The sequence below is a fragment of the Platichthys flesus genome, chromosome 18 (genome assembly GCF_949316205.1).
Source record: "Platichthys flesus chromosome 18, fPlaFle2.1, whole genome shotgun sequence".
NCBI classification, from domain to species: Eukaryota; Metazoa; Chordata; class Actinopteri; order Pleuronectiformes; family Pleuronectidae; genus Platichthys; species Platichthys flesus.
Window position 1 is genome coordinate 10,428,354 of NC_084962.1, and position 21,561 is coordinate 10,449,914.

Here is a 21,561-nt window from a genome sequence, read left to right on the forward strand (position 1 = left end):
ATTGAGATCAAGACGGTCAAGAAAGAATAGCAGAAAGAGGGAGGGAGAAGGAGAAAGAGGGGAGACAGGATGATGGGGAAACACAGAGTGATGGATGAACCATAGGACTAACCAAAGAAGAAAGGCAATAAAGGGCCATTCTGTACTTTTATACGTCCCCAGTGGAAGCTATAACATAGATCATAAATCATCGACCCCCAAGATAATGGCTGCCAACACAAACACACACTCACACAAGAGCTGGAGTACGGATATACATGTCTACAGTATGCACACACACACACTGACGGGGTGTGCTTATACACACATTAATGTACACACACATGAATATGCGCACACACACACACCAACACAAAGATCATCAATACGCTATCATTGTTCTCCAGCTGTTGTCCCTACTTTGGTGTTTATTGGCTGAGGCCACAAGGACCAATAAAAGGGCATCAGCTGTGTTACCACCTCACCTCTCACACACACACAAACACACACATCACATAAATAACGGCACAGCAATCACCACATCCAGATTATTGTAGAGATATGCATTTCTTTGCAGTGAAGAATAATTCATAGCTCATATAAATGTTTTTATTTTTATTTCTTTGTCATTCCATTTCCTAGGCCCCATCCCTTTTTTGTGATAGTAAAACAACCCTAATTTATAAACACATACATTGTCTACTGCTATTATATATACTTAACCAAGCAGGAAAACAATTAATTATTGTACGACTACTACTAATATTACTGATAATAATCATAATCATAATGACAGTATTAAAAATTTAGAGATGAAACATGTTATTCTAGTATATTATTATTATTATTATTATTATAATCATCAGCAGTAGTAGTAATAATCATTTGAAAGGCACTGGATTACCGGAGTATTATCATTTAACCATCTAATTAACTGACCCTATTATTGACATTTATTTGTCTACAATTGATGTAAATGCCGCGATCTCATGACACACTCAAATAAATAAACAAAACACTGCAGCGTGTTTATCACTCTTGAACATACTTTTCATTCATAAGAAGAACAATAAACAATTTCCTCACAATAAAGGTACATCGAGTGTCTGCAAAGCTCCGTCATTTACACTGTGTCAACACTGATTATGGTTGTTTGGCGAACGAACAGACAAAGCTTTATTTTTCTTGTGTAGTATTCAGCTGTGTCGTTTTGTATGGAAGGTATCAGAGAGCCCGTATATTTACAGAGTGTTAATCGGCCTATTGAGAGATATTTTGTTCCATAAAATACACAGTTCAAGTGTTATTATGTGTTTCACTTACTTTATCAAGGACAATACTGAGCAAACCACGGCTTCACATTTCATCCTAAACTCCTGAACCTTCAGTGGTTTCTATTATACATCAACAATTTCAAGTACTTTTTAAGTTAGATAAAATATATTTCTCATGGTGTATCGTACAACAACGTCACAACTTCACATAAGCTGATTTCACACACACACACACTGAAGTATAACCAGCGTTGATGACATTTTTAACACAGAAGCTGAAAGAATACAAATATCTCAGAATGAAAACAAGGTGACATACACGTAGACGACCCGGAAATATAGGACGTTGCATTTTAAGAGGTTAACATAAATGTTATCATGAATCTATACTAAAGCAATAAAAGGCTTTCTGTCAATACTCTGTCAAACAATGTCCTCTCTTCTCCTCCTCTCCAGGTCAAAGTAAACCCAGGATACACTTCAGGAGTGCTGCCTTACCAACCACCACCGCTCAACATCCTGCTTTTACTACTCCAACTGTTTTTAAGAGTGAAACACACTCCGGGATACAATGACACTTAAATATCCAACTTACACCCCCCCCCCTCCTCCCCTGTACTAAGGCTTCCCTCATCTGCCTGCCTGTTGTTTTTAATTGCAGTTATGTATGTTCCTGATGATACACTGGCCTCGTGTGGTTGGACGTGGTAACTGTAGGACGAATGTTTTTTTTCTGTCTCTGGGTGACACAATGCGGAGCCAATGACTCGTCTCTCCTCTTCTGCCGTTGGATATCTGCGCAACCAAAGGGATTCAAAGAGGGCACAACTCCCCGGTGACGTGTGTTCCTCAGGCTTCCAGTGAGAACTCGTGGATTTCTGCCGTCAGAGAATCGTTAACATGGAGCCCTGTTCCTTCACACTACTATTGGGATATATTAGCAGCTCTCAAGTGCAGATATGCGTCACCAAAGAGTAAAAAAAACACACAGAGAACCATCCCTGTGTGCACAAAAGAGCCTGTTTAACCATCTCTGGAACTCTTTGTGCCTCATAGATTAGACACTGCAGGACTTCAACTCCACTGGCCGAGCACCTCCGTCAAAAGATCGACCGATCAAGGAATGTCAGACTTCATTTTTCTATGATTACTTCATGGTGCACTTGGAGAAGACTTTCTGCAAAGATGGAGGCTTGATGTGAGAGTCGGCTGGACTCACGATCGTCAGTACACACCACACATTTTGCTCTGAATGTTAAATATCATCACACACAGTATGTGCATGTGTACAGCAGACACATACACACAGATAGACCTTAAGAGATGCATATGTGAATACACACATGCATGAAGACACACACACTAACACACGCGCACACACACGCTTATAACATACAACTTACATACAACCACTTAACTTTTTTAATGTGAATCTTAATGTTTACAGTGGACAGAACGACTGAGAGACAGGCAGCAGGTGAAGAGACACTTTTTAGCTGCAGCATCCCATAAAGGCCAGTGGACGTTTTCTCTCACAGTGGTTAGGACAGGGCCGTTGCTCCAGACGTCTTCCGATTTTGTCTTCCATCCAAGACAGACGGGTAGAGGGACATAGAGACCAACCGTAAGAGCAGCTGAAGAGCAACCAAGGTCAGGCAGTAGTTTCTCCTTCCACCCCGGCCCTCTTGGAGACATCTCACCTAGCTCTTTCAGCAACATTGACATTGGAAGCCAGATACAACTGTTCAGCCGTATCATCTGCAGCATCCAGCTCTTTTGAATAATAGAAATAGCTATAAAACAGCTCAAATCATCCACAGGCAATGCTCACATATAGAGGAAAACACATCTTCTACACAAATGACAATCACAGTCAAATCGGCTGGAGTTTTGTCATGGATTTGAAATTCTATCTTAAAAAATTGAACGAAAAAGCTGAATGGTATTGTCATGTGGGAACAGTGAGGCCTCCAACTTTGACAATTATTCAATTGTTGATTTATCATTGTTTATAAATAATGCAACTCAAACCCTGCAGTCTCACAAGGACAAAAACGGTACCGGAAAAAAGTCAGACACACTGCGGCTGAACCCGTTCCCCTCTCCACTCATATTATAATGTCGAAAGTGCCAACTGAATTACCACATGGACATCTGTAACACCTGGATTATGAACATCACAGACTGGGTCCTTAAATAATGGGCCTCGAGTTCACCGTTTTCTCTGGTCCCCCCAAAAACAAGGACATCTAAAATTAGAAGTAGATCCTCTGTTTCTGTTTTGTTCTATTCAGAAAATCAAGGAGTCCTTCTAGAAACAAGGCTAAACATGTTGCATTTGTGTTGCGATAACTGGACAAAACATTTGAGGCCTTCTCCATCAACAGAGGAAACATTTTTGTGGGGAAAACAGCGGCTGCTCTCGAAAAGACAGACTAACAGAGCTTTTCCCTTTTCCAAACTGATATCAAAGTCCACCGTCCACCTTCCTCCGCCAGTTATCTTGAGCGGTTTTATCGGTCGCTCTGGAGGACAGAAACAACATGTTGTGTGTTTGCATGAGGTGTTTCCAAAACTGTCGCGTATTTAATCTCATGCTGCGTGTGACTAACTAGCTACTTAAAAATGGGAACTGTTTGGTTTGTCGAATGCTCCTCAGCTCTCTTCAAAGAGTCCTAAATGTGAACTTTGTGATTTTTTTCTATAAATAACAGTCGTAAAATGTCCGTCGAGTAACGGAGGAAAAATAGCTACGACAGTGTAAAACACACACAAAATGTAACTTTGAACTTCTAGACGTTTTTTAATAACATGTGGCCGTGTTTACTGTTTTTTCTAGTTGACTACTAATGTATGATGTTGTGTACAAGTGGGACTACTATGTTTAATTTCTTCTAATTGTACAGTTATTTGAAAGGAGAGAGTAAGAGGAGAATGGGAGGAAAGAGAATTAGTTGCACTATAGTCTACGATATTTTCATTAAACGTTCTGTCACGTCAGTCCATAATTAACATGTATTAATTTATATAAAAGTTGATAAACACACATTACTTTTTAATAAACTAAATCACTTCAACTGTAATGTCTTTTTGGAAATTTCAAATCAGCAACTGTGAAAAGGGTCACACGTCTGTAATTAAGAGACTTTATTGAAAAAGATGGTTGTTTAAGTCATTAGCAAATTGCACTATTTGAATTGAAAGTGTAGTTAATTTATTTGTCTTAATGTGATTAGATCAATTAAAAATTACTTGGCATTGTGGAATATTGACCTAAACAGAAGGCATTTCAGATTTATGATGTGACCCCACTAAGTGTGTGTGTGTCTTTGTGGGTGTGTGTGTGTGTGTGAGACCACGGGATATTATTTATTGTGTCTTGGTGAACTCAACGACTCTTAACCCAGAAACTCCTGAGTAATGACCTGCTCTGAACTCAACACACATTTCAACTCGAGGAAGAACCCATTGAGGATTGTATTATGACTAAAAACAAAATTAGCATTTTATGAATTGAATTCAGATTTGTTAGCTTTCATCATCCCTATCCCTAATTAAAGAAGATTACTTTTTAGGGACTGAAAGTATTGCCAATGGTGCTTGTTCAATTGGTTTATATGGGAATATAGATGTAAATGGGAAATATGTATTAAGTTAATAATTTGCACTACATGATTACGCACAAGCTAAATAAGTGTTTGGTACCCACGAATGAACCCTGAGGCACTCCAACCAGCTTAGCTTCTTAATTTAGCAACCTGGTGCTAATTGTAGAGAGTGTAAATGCATGAGTTTCACGCTTTGTAAAAGTGCATTTGCTTTCATTTAATCTGCGATTAATATAAGTCAGCTCTCAGAATGCAATAACACATAATCCTGATACATCAAGAAACAACCCCACTGTCAGTGCTCTAATGCAGGATTATGCTGCTGGTACTAACTGCCAGTGGGGAAAAAACTCCAATCTTCCTCTCTGACTCTGGGTTGATTTGTTAACGTTCACCACTGACGAGAACCACGTTGATTTACCTCATCTTTTTCTGATGGTTTCCCACCAGTGACTGACTGTACATAAAATAGACAGTTGGGAATAAAGTAGACAGTGAAGAAGTCAAGTCTACACTTGTGTACTCTGTTTCCTGACACCTTGCAGGGAGATTTTGTTCTCAAATGATTCATGTCTGCTACATTATGCATGCAAATGACTAAAGTATTGACTGTTTGCAATTATTTCGGGTGGTTGGGGTCGTCTTTGTTGTCCGGCCAGTTGTTTTCCAGGTATTTCAGGTCTGAGGAATATTCACTTCCTAAAATGAATGAAATTAAGCCAAACCTGTCCCCCACTGAAACAAGAGCCTGAAAGACTGCTGCAGGCAAAATCCAAACCCTGATCACAGACATCCTGACGAGGACATCAGTGTCTCCTTTATAACACACAGCCAGATCATTGCCAGGAAGCACTTTCCTTCCTTTGCTGAGGAAATATGCTGGTGCTCTGAGGTAAATTCATTGTTATGAGAATAGAGTGTTTAAATAAGACAAGACACAAATACCCAATTAAGACTAAAAACCTCTTGAGCGTGTGTATAAAACGATATAGATGCCTTCTGCTGTGTTGCCTGATAAGAGTAAACGCTCGCGGTTGGAAGTAGTTTAAATATTTATTCGTAGACGGCACACAATCTCCTCTTTTGATCTGCTTAGCGAGGAACTACACACTCCCGAGAACGTCTGATGGCTTTTTGGATTATTATGTAATAAGCAGAGACTCGCACTTGTAACGGTTGTTTTTAACATTGCGGGCATTCTCCACTAAAACCAAGTGGGGACAGCCAGTACAAGCAAACTAATTACTGTGGTTGTGTGGCCTATGGCGTTAATTAGGAGTTGTAGCGGACCTAACAACCCATTTTACAGGCGCCCCGGTCAGGTTTATTTGAAAGCTGTGCCAACAGCGCCTCAGCTAAAAGTATGTCAGTCCTAATTACTTTCATTGTTCTCTGTTCAAGTGTCACTTTTCCATCAATTATAAAATGTGATCTGGTTTAAAAGGGGAACGTTACAGAGTAGATGAGAATCCAGCCTTTCAAGTACTGTGCGTATACGATTGTCTAGCTGCTACTACTACCACTTGGGATAATTAAACCAGCTAAAAATAATAGGTACAAAATGTGACTGTCCTTCAAATAGAGGAACACAGTGTATTGCTCCAGGTTAATGTCTGGGCCACATACGGCAAACGTATGGTGTCATTGATGTGACTCAACAAAAACCTTATCAACCATTTTAGAACCGCAGCCCAAGTCATACTCGCACCACCTACAGCCAAAACACACCAACACTAAGTTGTTTAAGTATGAGATCACAACCTTTACCAGGGACAATGGCAATCACCATTTGTTAGAATTTGGTTTAGGTGAGGGTTAGGCAAGCAATAACTATGGTTAAGGCTGAAAGTGAATCTCCAGGAAATGGATGTAAGTTAATGTAATGGCCTCTGAGGTCAGGGAAACACGTCTGTTTGTGAGTGCACAGATATCTTTAAAGGGACCAGTTTGAGCTCAGACCTCACAGTAAGAACAGTGGGGACATATCGTCTGGTCCTAACTTTCTGACAAACTGTTTAATTTGTACGGTGGTCACGATTAACTTTGATTGTATTGGATTTGGATGCAACGCTGTTCTAACAGAGAAACCCCAAAAGTGTTTTGTGGACTCACAACACTTCACCTATACTCCTCCATCGACTTAGTGGTGAGTAGATCACGAGGGGAATTTTCATTCTTCGGGTGAACTATCCCTTTGAGGCCCTTATCACAGTCTAGTTTACATACAGAGCATGGGGTCTTGTGGGGCCCCTGTGGACCCGGGTCAGCTGTGGGTCCATCCTCAGTGATCCTCGGCTCTGCTGCAGTCACCATGACTCCACCACTAGGCCTCCCCTCTGCCTATCGCTGCTCGCCCGCACGCTGACGCCGAGACCCGGAAGTGCCGCCGCCGCTGCAGCTGCTTTGTTTTGTTTTGGTTGTCGGGAGTTGTGTAAGCGAGCGACAGGCGGAGGTCGCCCCGGGAGAGGGACGCTCTTCACATGGGGAGAGTCCAACCGGGGATGGAAGATGACGGACCGGTAGCTGACGCCTGCGGGATGCCGAGCTTCATCGGCTGCTTCGAGGAGGAGGAGGAGGTGAAGGGGAGGGCGAGACTGTCCCGCAGCCTGGAAACTTCCTTCGCAGACGGCAAAGTTGAGCGGCGGGTCGCAGACAAGCACCGGGACGTGGGCAGGACAGACTCCCGGTTGTCGCTCGACGGAGGCGGCGGGAGGAGCGGCGGCGAGGGGGGGAAGGATGCGGGGGGCAACAACAACAACAACTGCAACGGAGGAGGAGAGAGGAGGAGGAGGGCGAGCGCCGTGGAGATTCTGAGGAGGAATTTCGGGGTCGTGAAATCTCCCTCCCTCCGGTTCACCGCAGGCCGGCGGATGCAGGACAACAACCAGAGCAGCGTCAACAACGACGGCCATGGAGGCGACTGTGGCGACGACAAAAAGTCGGACGTTGAAACGGGCGACGCGGGGATCAGAAACGAGCCAACCCCGAGCGAGTTGACGGCTTCTGATGCGGATCAGCGGCATCGAACATGCGACAGTGACTGTAACACTGTGCGTGTAGAGGAGTCACATGGCGTCAAACAACATGTCTACTGCACTGTTTACTGCATTGCCAACGACGTGCTCCGCACTGAAGCCGCACACCGCCGCGACGATGAGGCGGACGCACCTGACCCTGCGGACCCGGGCTCCGAGACAGAGACGGAAGCGGGTTCGAGTCCCGAGCCGCCGCTGTATACCCTGGACGACCTGGTGGACCCTTTCGGGGACATTTCCAACCAGCTGTACAAGGATCAGGACGATGCGGGGAGCACGGTGCGGGGCTGCCGGGTGTGCCTGGAGGACAAAACCATCGAGCCCCTGCTCTGCTGCAGAATGGCCGTGTGTGATGAGTGTTTGAAACTCTACGTCAGCTCCCAGGTCCGTGTGTGTGTGTGTGTGTGTGTGTGAGAGAGTGTGTGTGTGTATGTGTGTGTGTGTGTTCCATGTTGTTGAGAGGGAGGGAGGGCAAAGTTATGGAGTGAGGATGATACAGTATAAAATGCAGCAGTGTGTGTGTGTGGTGGGCAAAGTTGTTGAGTGAGGATAAATACAGTATATCATGCAGCAGGATGTGCGTGTGTGTGTGCGTGCGCGTGCCCCAGGTTGGTGAGAGGGATGATAGGCAAAGGGCTGGGGTGTATACCATGCAGTACAGCATGGTGTCACACTGATGAGTGTGTGTGTGTGTGTCCCAGATTGAGGTGTCCTTCACCAGCAAGTAACACACACACACACACATATACACACTCATCTCAGTCAGACTTTCATGTCTTGTGTTTGCCATCTTGTTTGCCCCCAGGCAGGGGCATGACTGCGAATTCAGAGAAGTGTGGAAAAATACTGATCCCTCAGCAACAAGTCGACACCACATGTTTGAGTTACTTAAAGAAAAGAACACAAGGATTAAGAGTTTGAAGTTCACTCCTCCCTGATAATCAGGACAAATTTGACTCTAATCCCACCGCTCAACATCTGCAGGTCTCCTCATCTTGTGATAAATGTTGTTTTCTCAGCATCTGGGTCACAGACACATTCTGCACTAAAATTGGGACCTTCGCAGGAACTCTTCTCACAACTGCACACTTGTGTGTGTTTGATATTTGGCTATCAGTAGAGTTTGCTGAGGATCAACTATTTGAGGAAGGTCCTTCCACTCAAATTCAACACTGTTCTTCGTTTGTACTTCGTCTTGGCTGGCCTACTGCCTTACCTACTTAACTACTGCATTGACCAAAGGTTTTCTGTCAATGCAGTATGTAAACAATGCTGAAAATATGCACAAGGTTATGTTTTGACCCCTGTCCATTTGTTTGTTTGTTGGTCTATCAGCAGGATTGCGCAAAGAACGACTCAACAGATTTCCACAAAACTTAGTGGAAGTATGGGACAGGGGGCTGAGAAGGAACCGATGGCAATTTGGTGCAGATCGAGAAAAAATTTTTTTCATTTTCTTTAGCGTTGTGAGGCAGGACTTTTTTGTAAGGAAATTATGGATGAATCTTGGAAGATAAAGCATGCATATATCTGAAGAGTGCAGCAGGAGATGTTCCCCGTCGGCCCTAATCACCAAACGCACTCGAATCTCATTGTCTGTACAAATTTACATATTTGTCTGCGTCTTCTAAATCTCACTTTTTCATCCTAAGATATTGTTTTTTATTTCTGTTTTTCTAAATTTTGCGTCCTTCCCACTTGCTCACTGTACATTTTTTCTGGACATTTTCCTGCTGCATTCTCACATTCTGAACTTTACTAGACATTTTACTTGACAGGAAAAGGTCGTGAAAAAGACCAGAGCAACTGACACATGGGTTCTCCCATAAAGCCCCTCCAGAAAAACTTAAAGGAGATATCTGGAGTTGAGCACATGTGTGAAAGCAGCTTATGTGTGTGCAATTTGGTGCGATTTAATATGAAATGAAGGGGACTGTTGGGCCGTGGCGGAGGCATGTACTCTACTGAGTGACATTCTAGTTGTTTGGTCAGTTCAAAGGAGACAACATGCCTTGTAGCTACATGGCCTTCTGGCGGAGATAGTTCACTGGGGAGGCACTCAGCAGTTTCTTCCACTGTGCATGACTTTTGAATATTGGTGCAGAGTAAAGAGGCAGCTCAGAGATCTTATCCATTGATCCTGATGTTGATTTACTGATACATCAGGAAAATTAATAATTGATAAATATAACATTTACCTCCATTAATCTTTAGTGTAGCTGCCATGGAAAAAGGGTCTAAGCATTGAAAAGCACTTTGCTAACGGCTGCCTCCCACTGCAGCTTAAGTGTCTCATGATGGATTAAAACAATGTTTTGTATTTAAGTGCCTTGTTCGTGAGCTGGTGCTGTAATCGTCTGTAATCTGTTTCGATATAACAGGGGACTACTCTATACTTGTTATTATCTTTCTTTGATAGCGATGCATGGGTGATCATGCATACAAACGCAGAGACGGGCAGACTGTGATAAGTACAGTGAGGATGAGATAAGGGTCATGTAAACTCTCCTGTGTGGGTTGAATCTGCTTCTGTTCATGTGCGGCAGACACGCTCAGTGTCGACACTCGGTAAGTACAGTGAGTGTGAAGTCAGAGAGATCACAGTGTGTGATCAGAGAAAGAACCCGAAGTGGGGATGTAGCACTTTGCCCCAGGGCACTTTGGCAAGGAGGGCAGGCAGGGTTAATGGATGCAGTAGGAGGGTTGAATGCACTGGTTTACTTCTTACTGTTCTGCCAGAGGTTAAATCAGTAACTTGTTTACATCAAGTCCATGTTGTTAATCTTGTTTTTTTGGTATTAAGTAGGTGTTGTTTTTTCTTTTTATTTGAAGTGACAAACTACAGTTCACAAATTTTTTTTACACTTTTCGATTATAGACTGTATATAGAGATGGACGACGCTTTTTGAACCCCTTCCATCTTGTGCATTTGGAGCCAGAGTCTGCACAGTTGCGATCCGGGGATGGAGCTATTGAAGCAAGGTCCTGTCGATACAAGCGCTTGATGAGTCATGAGTCCATCACAGCTGTCAAATCGTGACCTTTCACCGTTTTTTTTTTATAGCATCAAATAACTAGTTCAAGCCAAAGTTAATAATAATCACCACTTGAACACACATTAATGTGATAAGAGCTACCCTCAATGACAGAAACTATCTTGGAGAAAAATGTATTTGACATGTACTTTGACTCTTTAGTTTGCTTCATGTCCCATCCACTAACATAGAGGAGGCAGGATTTTTTACCTATACTGCAGCCATCCACCAGGTGGCGATTGAGACGCTTTAGCTTCACTTTTGTGGAGCAGTCACTTGGTTTTTTATTTAAAGGCTATGGTCTGAACAAACACACAATAGAAAACATATGCTGACTGGAATATACTATGAATACATTTTGGGGATTATCGGTATATGAGGTCTAATGTCCAGTCACTAATTTGGCAAAACGTAATTGCTGAGGTCCAGGTTAAGGTTAGGGATAAGAAGTGAATTTGAATTTGGTTAAGGTTTTTCGTTTGGCTGCACAGATGTGAGTGTGTCATACAGAGAATGGGGGTGGCGGTGCTATCCAAACCAGTCCAACCAGTCAGGCTTTGTCGATCAAATATCACAGCGTGTTGTGGCAACATTGATAACACATCAGCTGTCATGCCTGCAGAGGATATGTTTTTATAATCCGGTAATAAATAGTCTTTGGGTGTGTGCACGTGCCGTAGGGGATATTAGATACAACAACGTCAGAGGGCGGTGCTTTCTGTTGTCACATCACACATACTGACAAGATGCCATATCATGTGTGAGCACAACCGGTCGCTCTGGCTTTGATGATGAAGTGTGGGGTGAGCGAGAAAAAGACAATCTTAAATGAGGAAGAGATAGAAAGAAGGAAAAGAGAAGAAGAGATTCCCAGAAACCAAAAAATATGATAAGAGCGAGAGACAGATGGTGAAAGGGAAACAAAAGAATAAGAGGTTCACAGTGGAACCTAGTGATTCAGCATCCTACCATAAATACTTATCATCGGTAACATTAGACGAGGACTAACCATAGACTGTGTGTAAATAAGCACAATGCGTCTCCACTTCCTTCCACTGTTCGTAAAGGAAGCTTAAATATCCCGAATTTGAATGCTGCTTGTGGCGCTTACGCAATTGTAACCTGAGTCTGTGCAGTAGCGATCGGGGGCTGGTGCCATGGTATCGAGTTCCCATCGATACAATCACGAACAATCATGAAGCTTTACTACATTTCTATAGCATCTGTGTGATAAGGTCTTCCTTCTTTTAGGTGAAAGAAAGTGGTTTTATTTGGTACTCATTGACTGTGTGTGTGTGTGTGTGTGTGTGTTTGTGTGTTTGTGTTTGTGTTTGTGTGTGAGTGAAATACTTCCTTTTTCTCCACTGCCTCCTCCCGTCTTCTGTTCAACTGCAAATCATTCCCTCCATTCTTTGGTAAATTATTAACCATCTTCCATCAGTGGTGTGAACATGTTCATTTATCTCTGGTGCTGATAGTCTGTCTCTCTATCAGAGAAAACCACCAACCCGAACACACAATGGAGCAGTTGGTGTGGCACAGATTCCAAACGTGTATTTTATCTTATGTCCTCGTATTTATTTAATTAAGTGTTAATGCACGTACAGACTGCGATGGGATTCAAATTCCGTCGCTATCAGTCAACCTCTCTGTTTCCTTCCCCCCCAGGTGCGAGTGGCCAAACCACACATCAGCTGCCCGATCCCAGAGTGCAGTGGCTACCTGAAGGAAAGCGTGGTGGTTTCCCACTTGGCCAATGAGGACGTGGCCAAGTACCGTTACTTCCTGGAGTTGAATCAGCTGGATTCGAGCACCAAGCCGTGCCCCCAGTGCAGTGACTTCACCTCTCTGAAGAAGCACGACAACAACCAGTCCGAGCACAAGTACAAGGTAAGAAGACGGTTACAATAATCGCTCCACCAGCTGCACAGAGGAGGAGCAGAACATTCAGAAGCAATACTCAGTGAAATACATGAAATTAAACACTAACAGCTGATATATATCACCTACTAAAGTAATAAAAGTAATCTACTGGTGCCACATAGAAGTGTGTCACTCCCCTCTCCCCCTTTCACACTGTACCTGTCATATCAAATAGAGGCAAAAAAAAAGCTCCAGAAATATCTTTTTAAAAAGCCATCTAAGTGAGTGTCCTGTCTTCTGTCCTGACTGTAGATTCAGTGTGGGAACTGCCAGTTTGTGTGGTGCTTTAGATGCCACGCGCCCTGGCACAATGGCCTCAAGTGCCGCGACTACAGGAGAGGAGACAAGCTGCTACGAACGTGGGCTAGTGTCGTAGAACATGGACAAAGAAACGCCCAGAAGTGTCCACAGTGCAGGGTAAGATCCAGGATCATGTCTGGGGGGGTCGTCAGATGTTGGAGATGAAAATTCATACAACCTATTGGAAATAAAATGATTTCAATGATTTCACACTGGGAATTATTTTCACATTACATTGTCTGTACCAGTGATAAGATATGCTTGTGATTGTGAGTGTCTTGGACATGTGCCGGATTTATATAGCTAGTATGAGTCTTTCTTTGTGCTGTAGAGCATCATAGTCTGTATTACAGTTGCTCGCTGTTGCTGCAACAGAAGGTGGGCGTGTGTGTAAATGGAAAGGGAGTAGACTGATGGAGCGTGGGATCAGAGTAGATGAATAAATCGATGAAGGTAAAGAAGCATTAAAAGCAGAAAGGGGGTGATGGATGGGGCGCTGTAGCGCTCGAGACTTAAAGTGCATGGGCTGCAACAGATCAGAGACACACAGATAACGTACATATTGGAAAAAATAATCACGTCTGTGCCGCACAGAATCACATCTGGTCGCCTGTCACAGTCATAAAGTCAGCCGGGTCTTACCTCTCGGGCTCGTTACAGTATCTAATGGGACTGTCAGGGGATGAGAAAAGGAAGACATGAATACAGCTCATTACCGGTACATGGGAAATGTTTGCTCACAGGAGCAAACGCCCTCCATCTGTGTTTGTCACACTGCGGCTCCCATGTCTCTGAATTGCTGCTCTGGAAGCAGCGAGAGAGGGTTTGACTGTGAAGCCCACAAATTGGTGTCAGGCTGTGTTTGGTCAGGAGAACGAGGAGGCTGCGAGCAGCTACAGGAAAACTGCTCAGCGATACAGGAGCCGAGAGGTGAAGGTCCATTAGCTTAGCCGCTGTAATATGCTGCCGTGCCCTTCATTTGATACGGGACCAAAGTCTTTTAGTTTAAAATGTGGAAACGAGAGACATGCCTGCCAGAGTTGCATTTCAAATGTCAGTCAAATTCGGAAAGTGTTCTCATTTTACTATCATTGTGCTTTTCTAGATCCATATACAGCGTACAGAGGGATGTGACCACATGACATGCACACAATGTAACACAAACTTCTGTTACCGCTGTGGGGAGCGCTATCGACACCTCAGGTTAGAAACTTTCTTTCTTTCTTGTTTTTTTCTTTCTTCCTTCTGCTTCCACTTTTCTTTCCTGCGGCTCGGATTTAAATTTCCACCATCTTTATTTTTAGGTTTTTCGGGGACCATACATCCAACCTCAGCGTGTTTGGCTGCAAGTATCGCTATCTGCCCGATAAACCTCATCTGAGACGGTTCATCAGAGGCTCCGTCTGTGGTATGTTGGTTTTATGCTTTGTGAATCCTGGATCTGCACCGTGAGAAGATTTTTATTAAAGAAGATTTTCTTTTGTTAGCATTCTGTCAACAACTTACTATTTCCCCTTTATTGTAAGGAAGTATTATCGAGATAGTGATTTACAAAAACAAAGACTTGTAACACACACAGATGGTCTGACATGTATTATGTATTATATGATGCTGATGAGCCATTGTATTCATCAAACAGACCAACATTTCTTTCCTTGGAGCCAAAGCTCGAGCCAAGCTGAAAACAGCCATTTGCAAAATGTACTGTACAAAAAACATACTGTATGTTATAGCTGCATCGTGAGAGAGCACATTCACATCTGACTGTACTTGCGGAGGCCACTGAGTAAAGCTTTGTAATGACGTGTGAATGAATCACACACTCTCTCGGATTATATCATCCACAATTATCTTTTCACGTTTATCAAATGATTGGCGCAGTGAGCCTGCAGGAGTTTGAACTCCTCTGATAGATCCGTTTGACTCTGTTCTCCATGACAGCTACAGCTAGTTATACCAGCGGGAGCCTGTCGGACTGGCGGCTAATTTGCCCCCTAACAAGAATAATTTACCCATTACAGCTCTCAAGGCGCCACGGAGGTTTAGCACCACGGATTTTACACTTCATATGAATGATTTCACTGTAAATCGAGCCGATCATTTTCACTAAAACATGCTCGGCACTCTGCAGCTTCTGTAACTGCACACTGGTGACCAAACATTTAACAAACTCTGCAGGGATGCATTAAGATTTAAATAGCAAAACAGCAAAATAGATTTGTTTTGCAACAGCAAAACAAATCATTAAAATTGAGCCACGCAGTGTTTGTGCCGAAAGAGCAGGAGATCATTCTGAATGAGTCTTTTTCTCCTCTGTCTGTTTTCTCTCTGCAGGCACTAAGGTGCTGATAGCTCCAGTGGTCATTGTGCTGGTGGTGGTGCTGGGAGCTCTCGCACTGGTGATAGGTAACTCAACCACACACATGAACACACATGAGTATTCATCAGAGGGGAGAGCAGTAAACAGATAACAGCGACATTTTGTTCCAACCAGGGACACAGCAACACTGTTGATGACAACTCAAACTAGAGACTAGTGCAGTGGCTCTCTGTCTTTCTTTCTCTTTCTTTGTCTCTCTCTCCGTCTTTCTTTCTTTCTCTCTGTATCTTTGTCTCTCTCTCTCTCTATCTTTCTTTCTCTCTCTTTCTCTGTTTTTATTTATTTCTCACTCTTTCTCTGTTTTTCTTTCTCTCTATCTTTTTCTCTCTCTGTATTTCTTTCTTGCTCGTTCTCTGTTTTTCTTTCTTGCTCGTTCTCTGTTTTTCTTTCTCTCTTTCATTCTCTTTGCTTCTTTGATTCTTCTCCTCTCTCTCTCTTCTCTCATCTCTCTCTCTTAATGTCTCTCTCTCTCCTCTCTCCTCTCCCTCTCTCTCTCTCTCTCTCTCTCGCTCTCTCAGAACCATCGATGCCTCAGCTGAGCTGTAATTAGTCTGAACCTCTTCCCTGTGTCTGACAGATGTTCTCCCGAGGTCTAACATGGCGTGATGGCAGATTCATATTTATTTCCATCGTTAATAGAATCAGCTTCTTCAATCCCTCTCTCTCTTTCAGCTCACTTAATTTGACATATGACAAATCTGTTTACAGGGCACCACATTATTGAATAATCAAATCCAATCCATCTGGAAATGTCACGAGAGTTTAACATGGATAGACAATGAAAGTATCAGGGGGAAAACACTGTGCTTGTCCACAGGTTTGGTGGCTTTCCCCGTCTACTACGTGTGTAAGAGGAAGAAGCAGCGCACTCAGGGCTCTGGACGGTGGATCTGAAATCTGCCGCTGCACTACATCCAGACCGAGGAGCTTGAAACGACAACGCCCATAGTTCCCTCAGGGACAGACGTGCCATGCCGAGTCATCGCAGAATACTTAGAGGAACATCGGAAAATGAGCAGTAAATGAGAACGAGGATAATCAAACTGAAAAAGACGTAAGAGACCCACACAAATGTAAGTCGAATTCTGGAGGAATCGCTGTGTGGTCACGTAACGGAGAACAACTGTTCAAATCAGCTTCATAACATTTCACAGCCAAGAGGACTTTGCTGCTCTTTTACCGGTCACGTCACTGTAGGTCTCAGCACTTCACACATTTCCAGTCTCACATTTACAGCTGTCTTTCTGGAGAGCGAATCAACACACAGGTAACAGACGGAGGCAGATTTGTTTACACCCGCACATGTGAGAATGTGCTGAAAGAGGAGATGTTTGGATACCGGAAAAAAGTCTTCAAGGAACACTCACTGCTGGAACAACTGGTGAATGTTCGGAGACTCTCACGGGTGAATAATGTAGATAGAGAGGAAACAGTGTGAGAATGGAATGTGAATTTGGAACAAGCCATGATGGAGAAATTCCTTTTAACTGATTCACCGAGAACTGGACTCTCTTTCTCTGCTAGAGACAGAGTTTGGATACGGATATCTAAAAGAAGCACACACTGGAAGGTAGAATAACTAAAGTCCGATGGATGGAGAGATGATTAGACTCTGGTGCTTTTGTTATTGGCTAATCCGGATCAAACTAACTCTGCCTGAGCTCACGCTCTTGTTAGAAGACGTGAGACTTGCTTTGTGTGGCTTTTTGTAAAACACAATTATTTGTGGATTTTTAGTGAAACTCCATTGTTTTCTGTTGAGGATTTCTATCAGCTCCTTCCTCTTATGTGCCTCTGTCTTCCTCACATTCTTTTCATTCTTCCTCGCTGGATGGTGGCTCAAACACACACAGACACACAGATCACTATAGTATAGACTTAAATTATTTTCCTTTACACAAAAAACAGCTTTTTCCAAATTGTTGGCATAGACACAGCTTTTGACCCAAAGTAGCCTGTAACAGAAGTACACACAGACTCACACACACACACACTCCCAGCTTGCCAGCTCATCTCTGTCAAATCTAAACGCTGTATACCAGTATCTGCATCATCATAAAAAAAAAAGCTGCTGTGTGGTGATTGTGCCAAAACAAAACGCTGAACGTGGCAGGACAGACGGTCGAACCCGTCTCTTTGTTGGCTTAGGTTTTTGTTATCGTTTTTTAGGTGGTTGCCCTTTGCAGAGGTTCGGGTGGTGTCGCTGTCGGTGTTGTGGCGTCTGCACAAGATCACGCAGGTCGGAGACATGATTATGGACGAGGCAGCTGGAAACCATTCAGACGCACTTATGCAAAGAATTCAAATGACTGATCGCAATGCTTCGAATGGTGCCTGTCGAAACACAGAATGCAGTGTTTGAGGTTTTAATTAGCTTTTTATTTAAGTGTGGATGGTGGTTTGCTGAACAGTAAACAGGTGATTTTTAGAAAATACATGCATATATATTTAATAGCGTAGAGAGGTCATCATCAGGTTGCTGTGCACTGGATATCTGGTTTTAAATTATGAGGGGGATCAGCCTTTCAAGCTTTTCAAGAATCCAAAGTTTGGGATTTTCTCGAGGTTTTAACGGTGATAGGATTTCTTTCTGCTTGCGGGTTTGAATCAGGAGATCTTCAACCTTTAAAGGTCGTCACCTGGCAGCAGCCTCTTCTCTGTCCTTCACTTTATCTCTACTTCTTCTCTGATCTCTCACTTTACTCAACATCTATTGTCCACCTGGAATTTACATCCCTCTGACCTTGGCCGTGAGAGGAGGCGGGGGAGACTGACAGTTACATTACGAAAAGGCTCTATTCACAAGGGTAGGTGCACGTCCACTGGAGCAGTGGCTGAAAGGCTGGAGGCTCTGGTATGTGGGGATAACACAGAGCTACATGTGGTGCACGCTGCGGTCGAGTCCATCAGTCAAAGAGGTGTTTGTTTTTATGCCCTCACTTCATTGAGCTGTCTTTTTTTATGTCCCTATTTCATTAGAGGTCTTTGTGCACATTTTAATGGAGAGACGAGTGCTTCTATGTTTCACCCCCCCCCCCCCCCCCCCCGCAAAGAATCTAAAGAGCCCCAGAAATGCTGCATTATCTCTCCTTTCTCCCTCAGCCAATGACAATGCAGTGTTGCGCCCACGTGATGAAGAATAAAAGTAAACCGGCAGTGGCATAGACAAAGAGACCGCTGATGAACGGGAGAGAATCGTGATTAGAAATTCTCAGTTTTTCCAGAGTGGTGCGGCACTAACGTCGGTCACCTGTGGAATATGTTACAGAATGTTTCATCTCTCAATCCTCACGTAATCCAGGATTTAAGGTGTGAAGGAAAAGCAGGGTTGATGTTGACGATGACGTTGTGCACATGGGACATTCAATGTCCCTGAAGGACAGAGAGTGCACTGTTACACACTGATTTCCCAAGAGGTCCTGAATCTGGTGGGTTGAACGAACTCTCAGGGAGTCTGTTTTCTGTTCACACTCCACACACACACACACATACTCGAGCTGTGCCACAAAAATCCCAGAGATTGAAATATGCTGACTGATATATTTACCCAGAGCTGCTTAGCAACCATGTGAATTCCAGGAAGTAAAAAAAAAAAAAAAAAAAAAAAGTCATCCTGACTCAGCGTTTTTTTTTCCGGGCCGTGTTGTGATACGGCACTGACAATGGGAACTAGAAAAAAATGTGTTTTGATGAGTCAGCACTTGGAAAATCGAATGTGTACGTTTTGTGCGCCAAACTGTTGTTGACTTGAAATGTTTTTGTCGCCTAATGTGTTATGTCTAACTGCTCAGTTCGCACCACACTGACATGTTGGTTTGACTGACATGTGACTGAAGCGTGGAGCATGACGGATGTAATCTTGTGATCATCCCCAGAAAATTAGCAAGAAACGCATAATTTATCATTTCCTCCGCAGCTTCACACGAGCATGGGTTTACTGTCACAGTTATGGAAGTTACGAATGTGTTCCATCTGTTTAGCTGCAGGACAAATGGAAATGAATATGGTTTTCTGACACCTTGGTATTTTGTCACAGTTCATCCACCCATATCTGATGTCCCTCTCCTCTGTTCATGTCTGTTCATGCTTCAGAATGCTGCCCACTGTTGCAATGTAAAGACGCCACATAGATTTGCTTTGTTTTACTCTCTGATTACCACATATTACTGACTTCATCACCAACATTTACCTGAACAATAAGTAACTGTTTGGTTGAAGCTTTACATGCTTTAAAAAAAAAGCAGAAAAAAGCTCAATGTTATTCTCTCATTGACGTGAGAGTTGTTTTAGCCTGTTACTTTTCTGTGCCGGGGTGTGTTGGCAGGCTGATGCCCCCGGTACTTTTTTAGTTTGTGTTACAGTCCCAGTGATGTTTTTGTAAATATGCAATGGTGCCTTCACAGCCACAATAGATCAGGGTTTGACAAGCTGGGGTTCAGATTGAAAATGGGAGTTACAGCTTTGAACAGATGTTTTAAAAGCAAAGTTGAAGACCGTCTTGTGATGAGACACCGGATGTTCCAATCCATGAGTATTTTAGTATATTTAATGATTACTCAGATTACTCAGTACTAATGGGTTGGAGCACTCTAATCTTTAAACTCTGTCTTTTGATCTAAACACACCGATAAAGTTTCATGCCTGCAATTGTGATGCTTGTGACAAAATCTGTCAACAGACACACTGACATTTAACAGCTGCCAAAGATGACACACAGACATACACATAGGACAAAAGCAAAACCCACCATGTTGTTGTGATTGGGTATGTACAGGTGAATCTCAATAAATCTGAATCATGGAAAAGTTAGTTTTTCCCATTATTTAATTCAAACTATTATCATTACATATAATATATTCTAGATTCATTAGACGTAGAGCAAAATATGTCTGTTGATATCAATGATTGCGGCTCACAGCTCATTTACATCCAAAATCCAGAATCTCTAATAATTCTAAGATCAATCAAAAAAATGATTTGTAATACAGTAATACAGGCAGGTTGGCTGGCCAATCAAGCCCCAAAACAGTTAGTATAGAATGTATACATTTATACTTTCTGAAATTGCTGACGAGAAAATTAATTAAACTAGAAGTGAAACGATGAATTATCTTTACAGGTACCACAATCCAGGGTGTCAGCCACTTCCCAGTGAGACTTTCACCTTTGGCTCATACTAACCTCACTGTTTTGACTGTTTGGATTAAAAGGAGGAAACACCCCCTATATTAATAGTTGCCATGAGGCTGGTATGGGACTAACGTGCTAAGTGAGCATGGTGATTAAAACAAAAAGGTGTGTCATTTGCAGGAAATCAAATGTCCTTTTCAAGACAATCACACAGGGGGATTTTTATCTCAGGAGGCCTGTGGGTGTTCAGTCTGCAGTACTCAGTGTACTCCCTCCCCCTCTCTAGATATGCACTTGCTGGAAAAACAACAGCATCTTAAATGTACATGTACGACACTTTTTATCAAGGGTGTTTCTATTCAAAGAAATGACTGAAACTTGATGTGAGTGCTCCTTGTTTGCACCCAGAACCCACATTCTTCCACCTGCTGCCCCTGATAAATCTGTCTGCTGATGTTATTATTATAACTGTTCACTTAGCCAGGCACAAAGATCTGACAGAAAATAAATACAACTGGATCCAAAGTGAAAACGTCTCAGTCTGACTTATTTGATGTGAATATATGACACCAGAAAGAGAGAACAAATTCTGACTGTTGACATCTTCTCTGTCTGATTTAATGATTGTTTAATAACATTATATAGGATTCTAAGATTTGGTGGCTTTCAGGATAAACATCTGTTGGTATGTCACCAGCCGGGGCGTTTCTAGGATTGAAAGAAAGGGGGGCCTAGCCCCTACGGATGCAGAATGTTTGCACGGGGGCTCATTTGGGGCTGCGGATATCCATTGTTTCAGACAGTTCATAGATTGGTTCAATCAGAAAGAATGTGATTTTTCTCTGTATCTTTGCTTGCATTCATTCAGTATAAGATAACAGCAGAGACAGAATTTCA

General features: G+C 42.9%; 2 protein-coding genes across 2 annotated transcripts in view; both read left to right on the plus strand.

The window, feature by feature from the left end:
* Positions 1 to 5,197, plus strand: part of nkain2 (sodium/potassium transporting ATPase interacting 2) — a 76,259-nt gene extending 71,062 nt beyond the window's left edge. Inside the window, exon 7 of the mRNA XM_062412125.1 lies at positions 1,710 to 5,197. Within this exon, the coding sequence (XP_062268109.1) occupies positions 1,710 to 1,719 (10 nt within the window). The 3' untranslated portion in view covers positions 1,720 to 5,197. The remainder of the gene's footprint in view (positions 1 to 1,709) is intronic.
* A 1,832-nt stretch (positions 5,198 to 7,029) lies between these two features.
* On the plus strand, positions 7,030 to 21,189 carry rnf217 (ring finger protein 217). Its single transcript, XM_062410807.1, has 7 exons — positions 7,030 to 8,280; positions 12,600 to 12,821; positions 13,107 to 13,271; positions 14,260 to 14,357; positions 14,459 to 14,562; positions 15,489 to 15,560; positions 16,352 to 21,189. Exons 1-7 carry the CDS (start codon positions 7,342 to 7,344, stop codon positions 16,426 to 16,428), a joined length of 1,677 nt encoding a protein of 558 aa, XP_062266791.1. The 5' UTR covers positions 7,030 to 7,341; the 3' UTR covers positions 16,429 to 21,189.
* The last annotated feature ends 372 nt before the right edge of the window (positions 21,190 to 21,561 follow it).

Bases quoted from the DNA above. Each gene is read 5' to 3' on its own strand.
- rnf217 (XM_062410807.1), top strand. From the start codon at position 7,342: ATGGGGAGAGTCCAACCGGGGATGGAAGATGACGGACCGGTAGCTGAC. The intron at 8,281-12,599 runs GTCCGTGTGTGT...CTTCCCCCCCAG, and splicing joins AACTCTACGTCAGCTCCCAG to GTGCGAGTGGCCAAACCACA. The intron at 12,822-13,106 runs GTAAGAAGACGG...TCCTGACTGTAG, and splicing joins AGTCCGAGCACAAGTACAAG to ATTCAGTGTGGGAACTGCCA.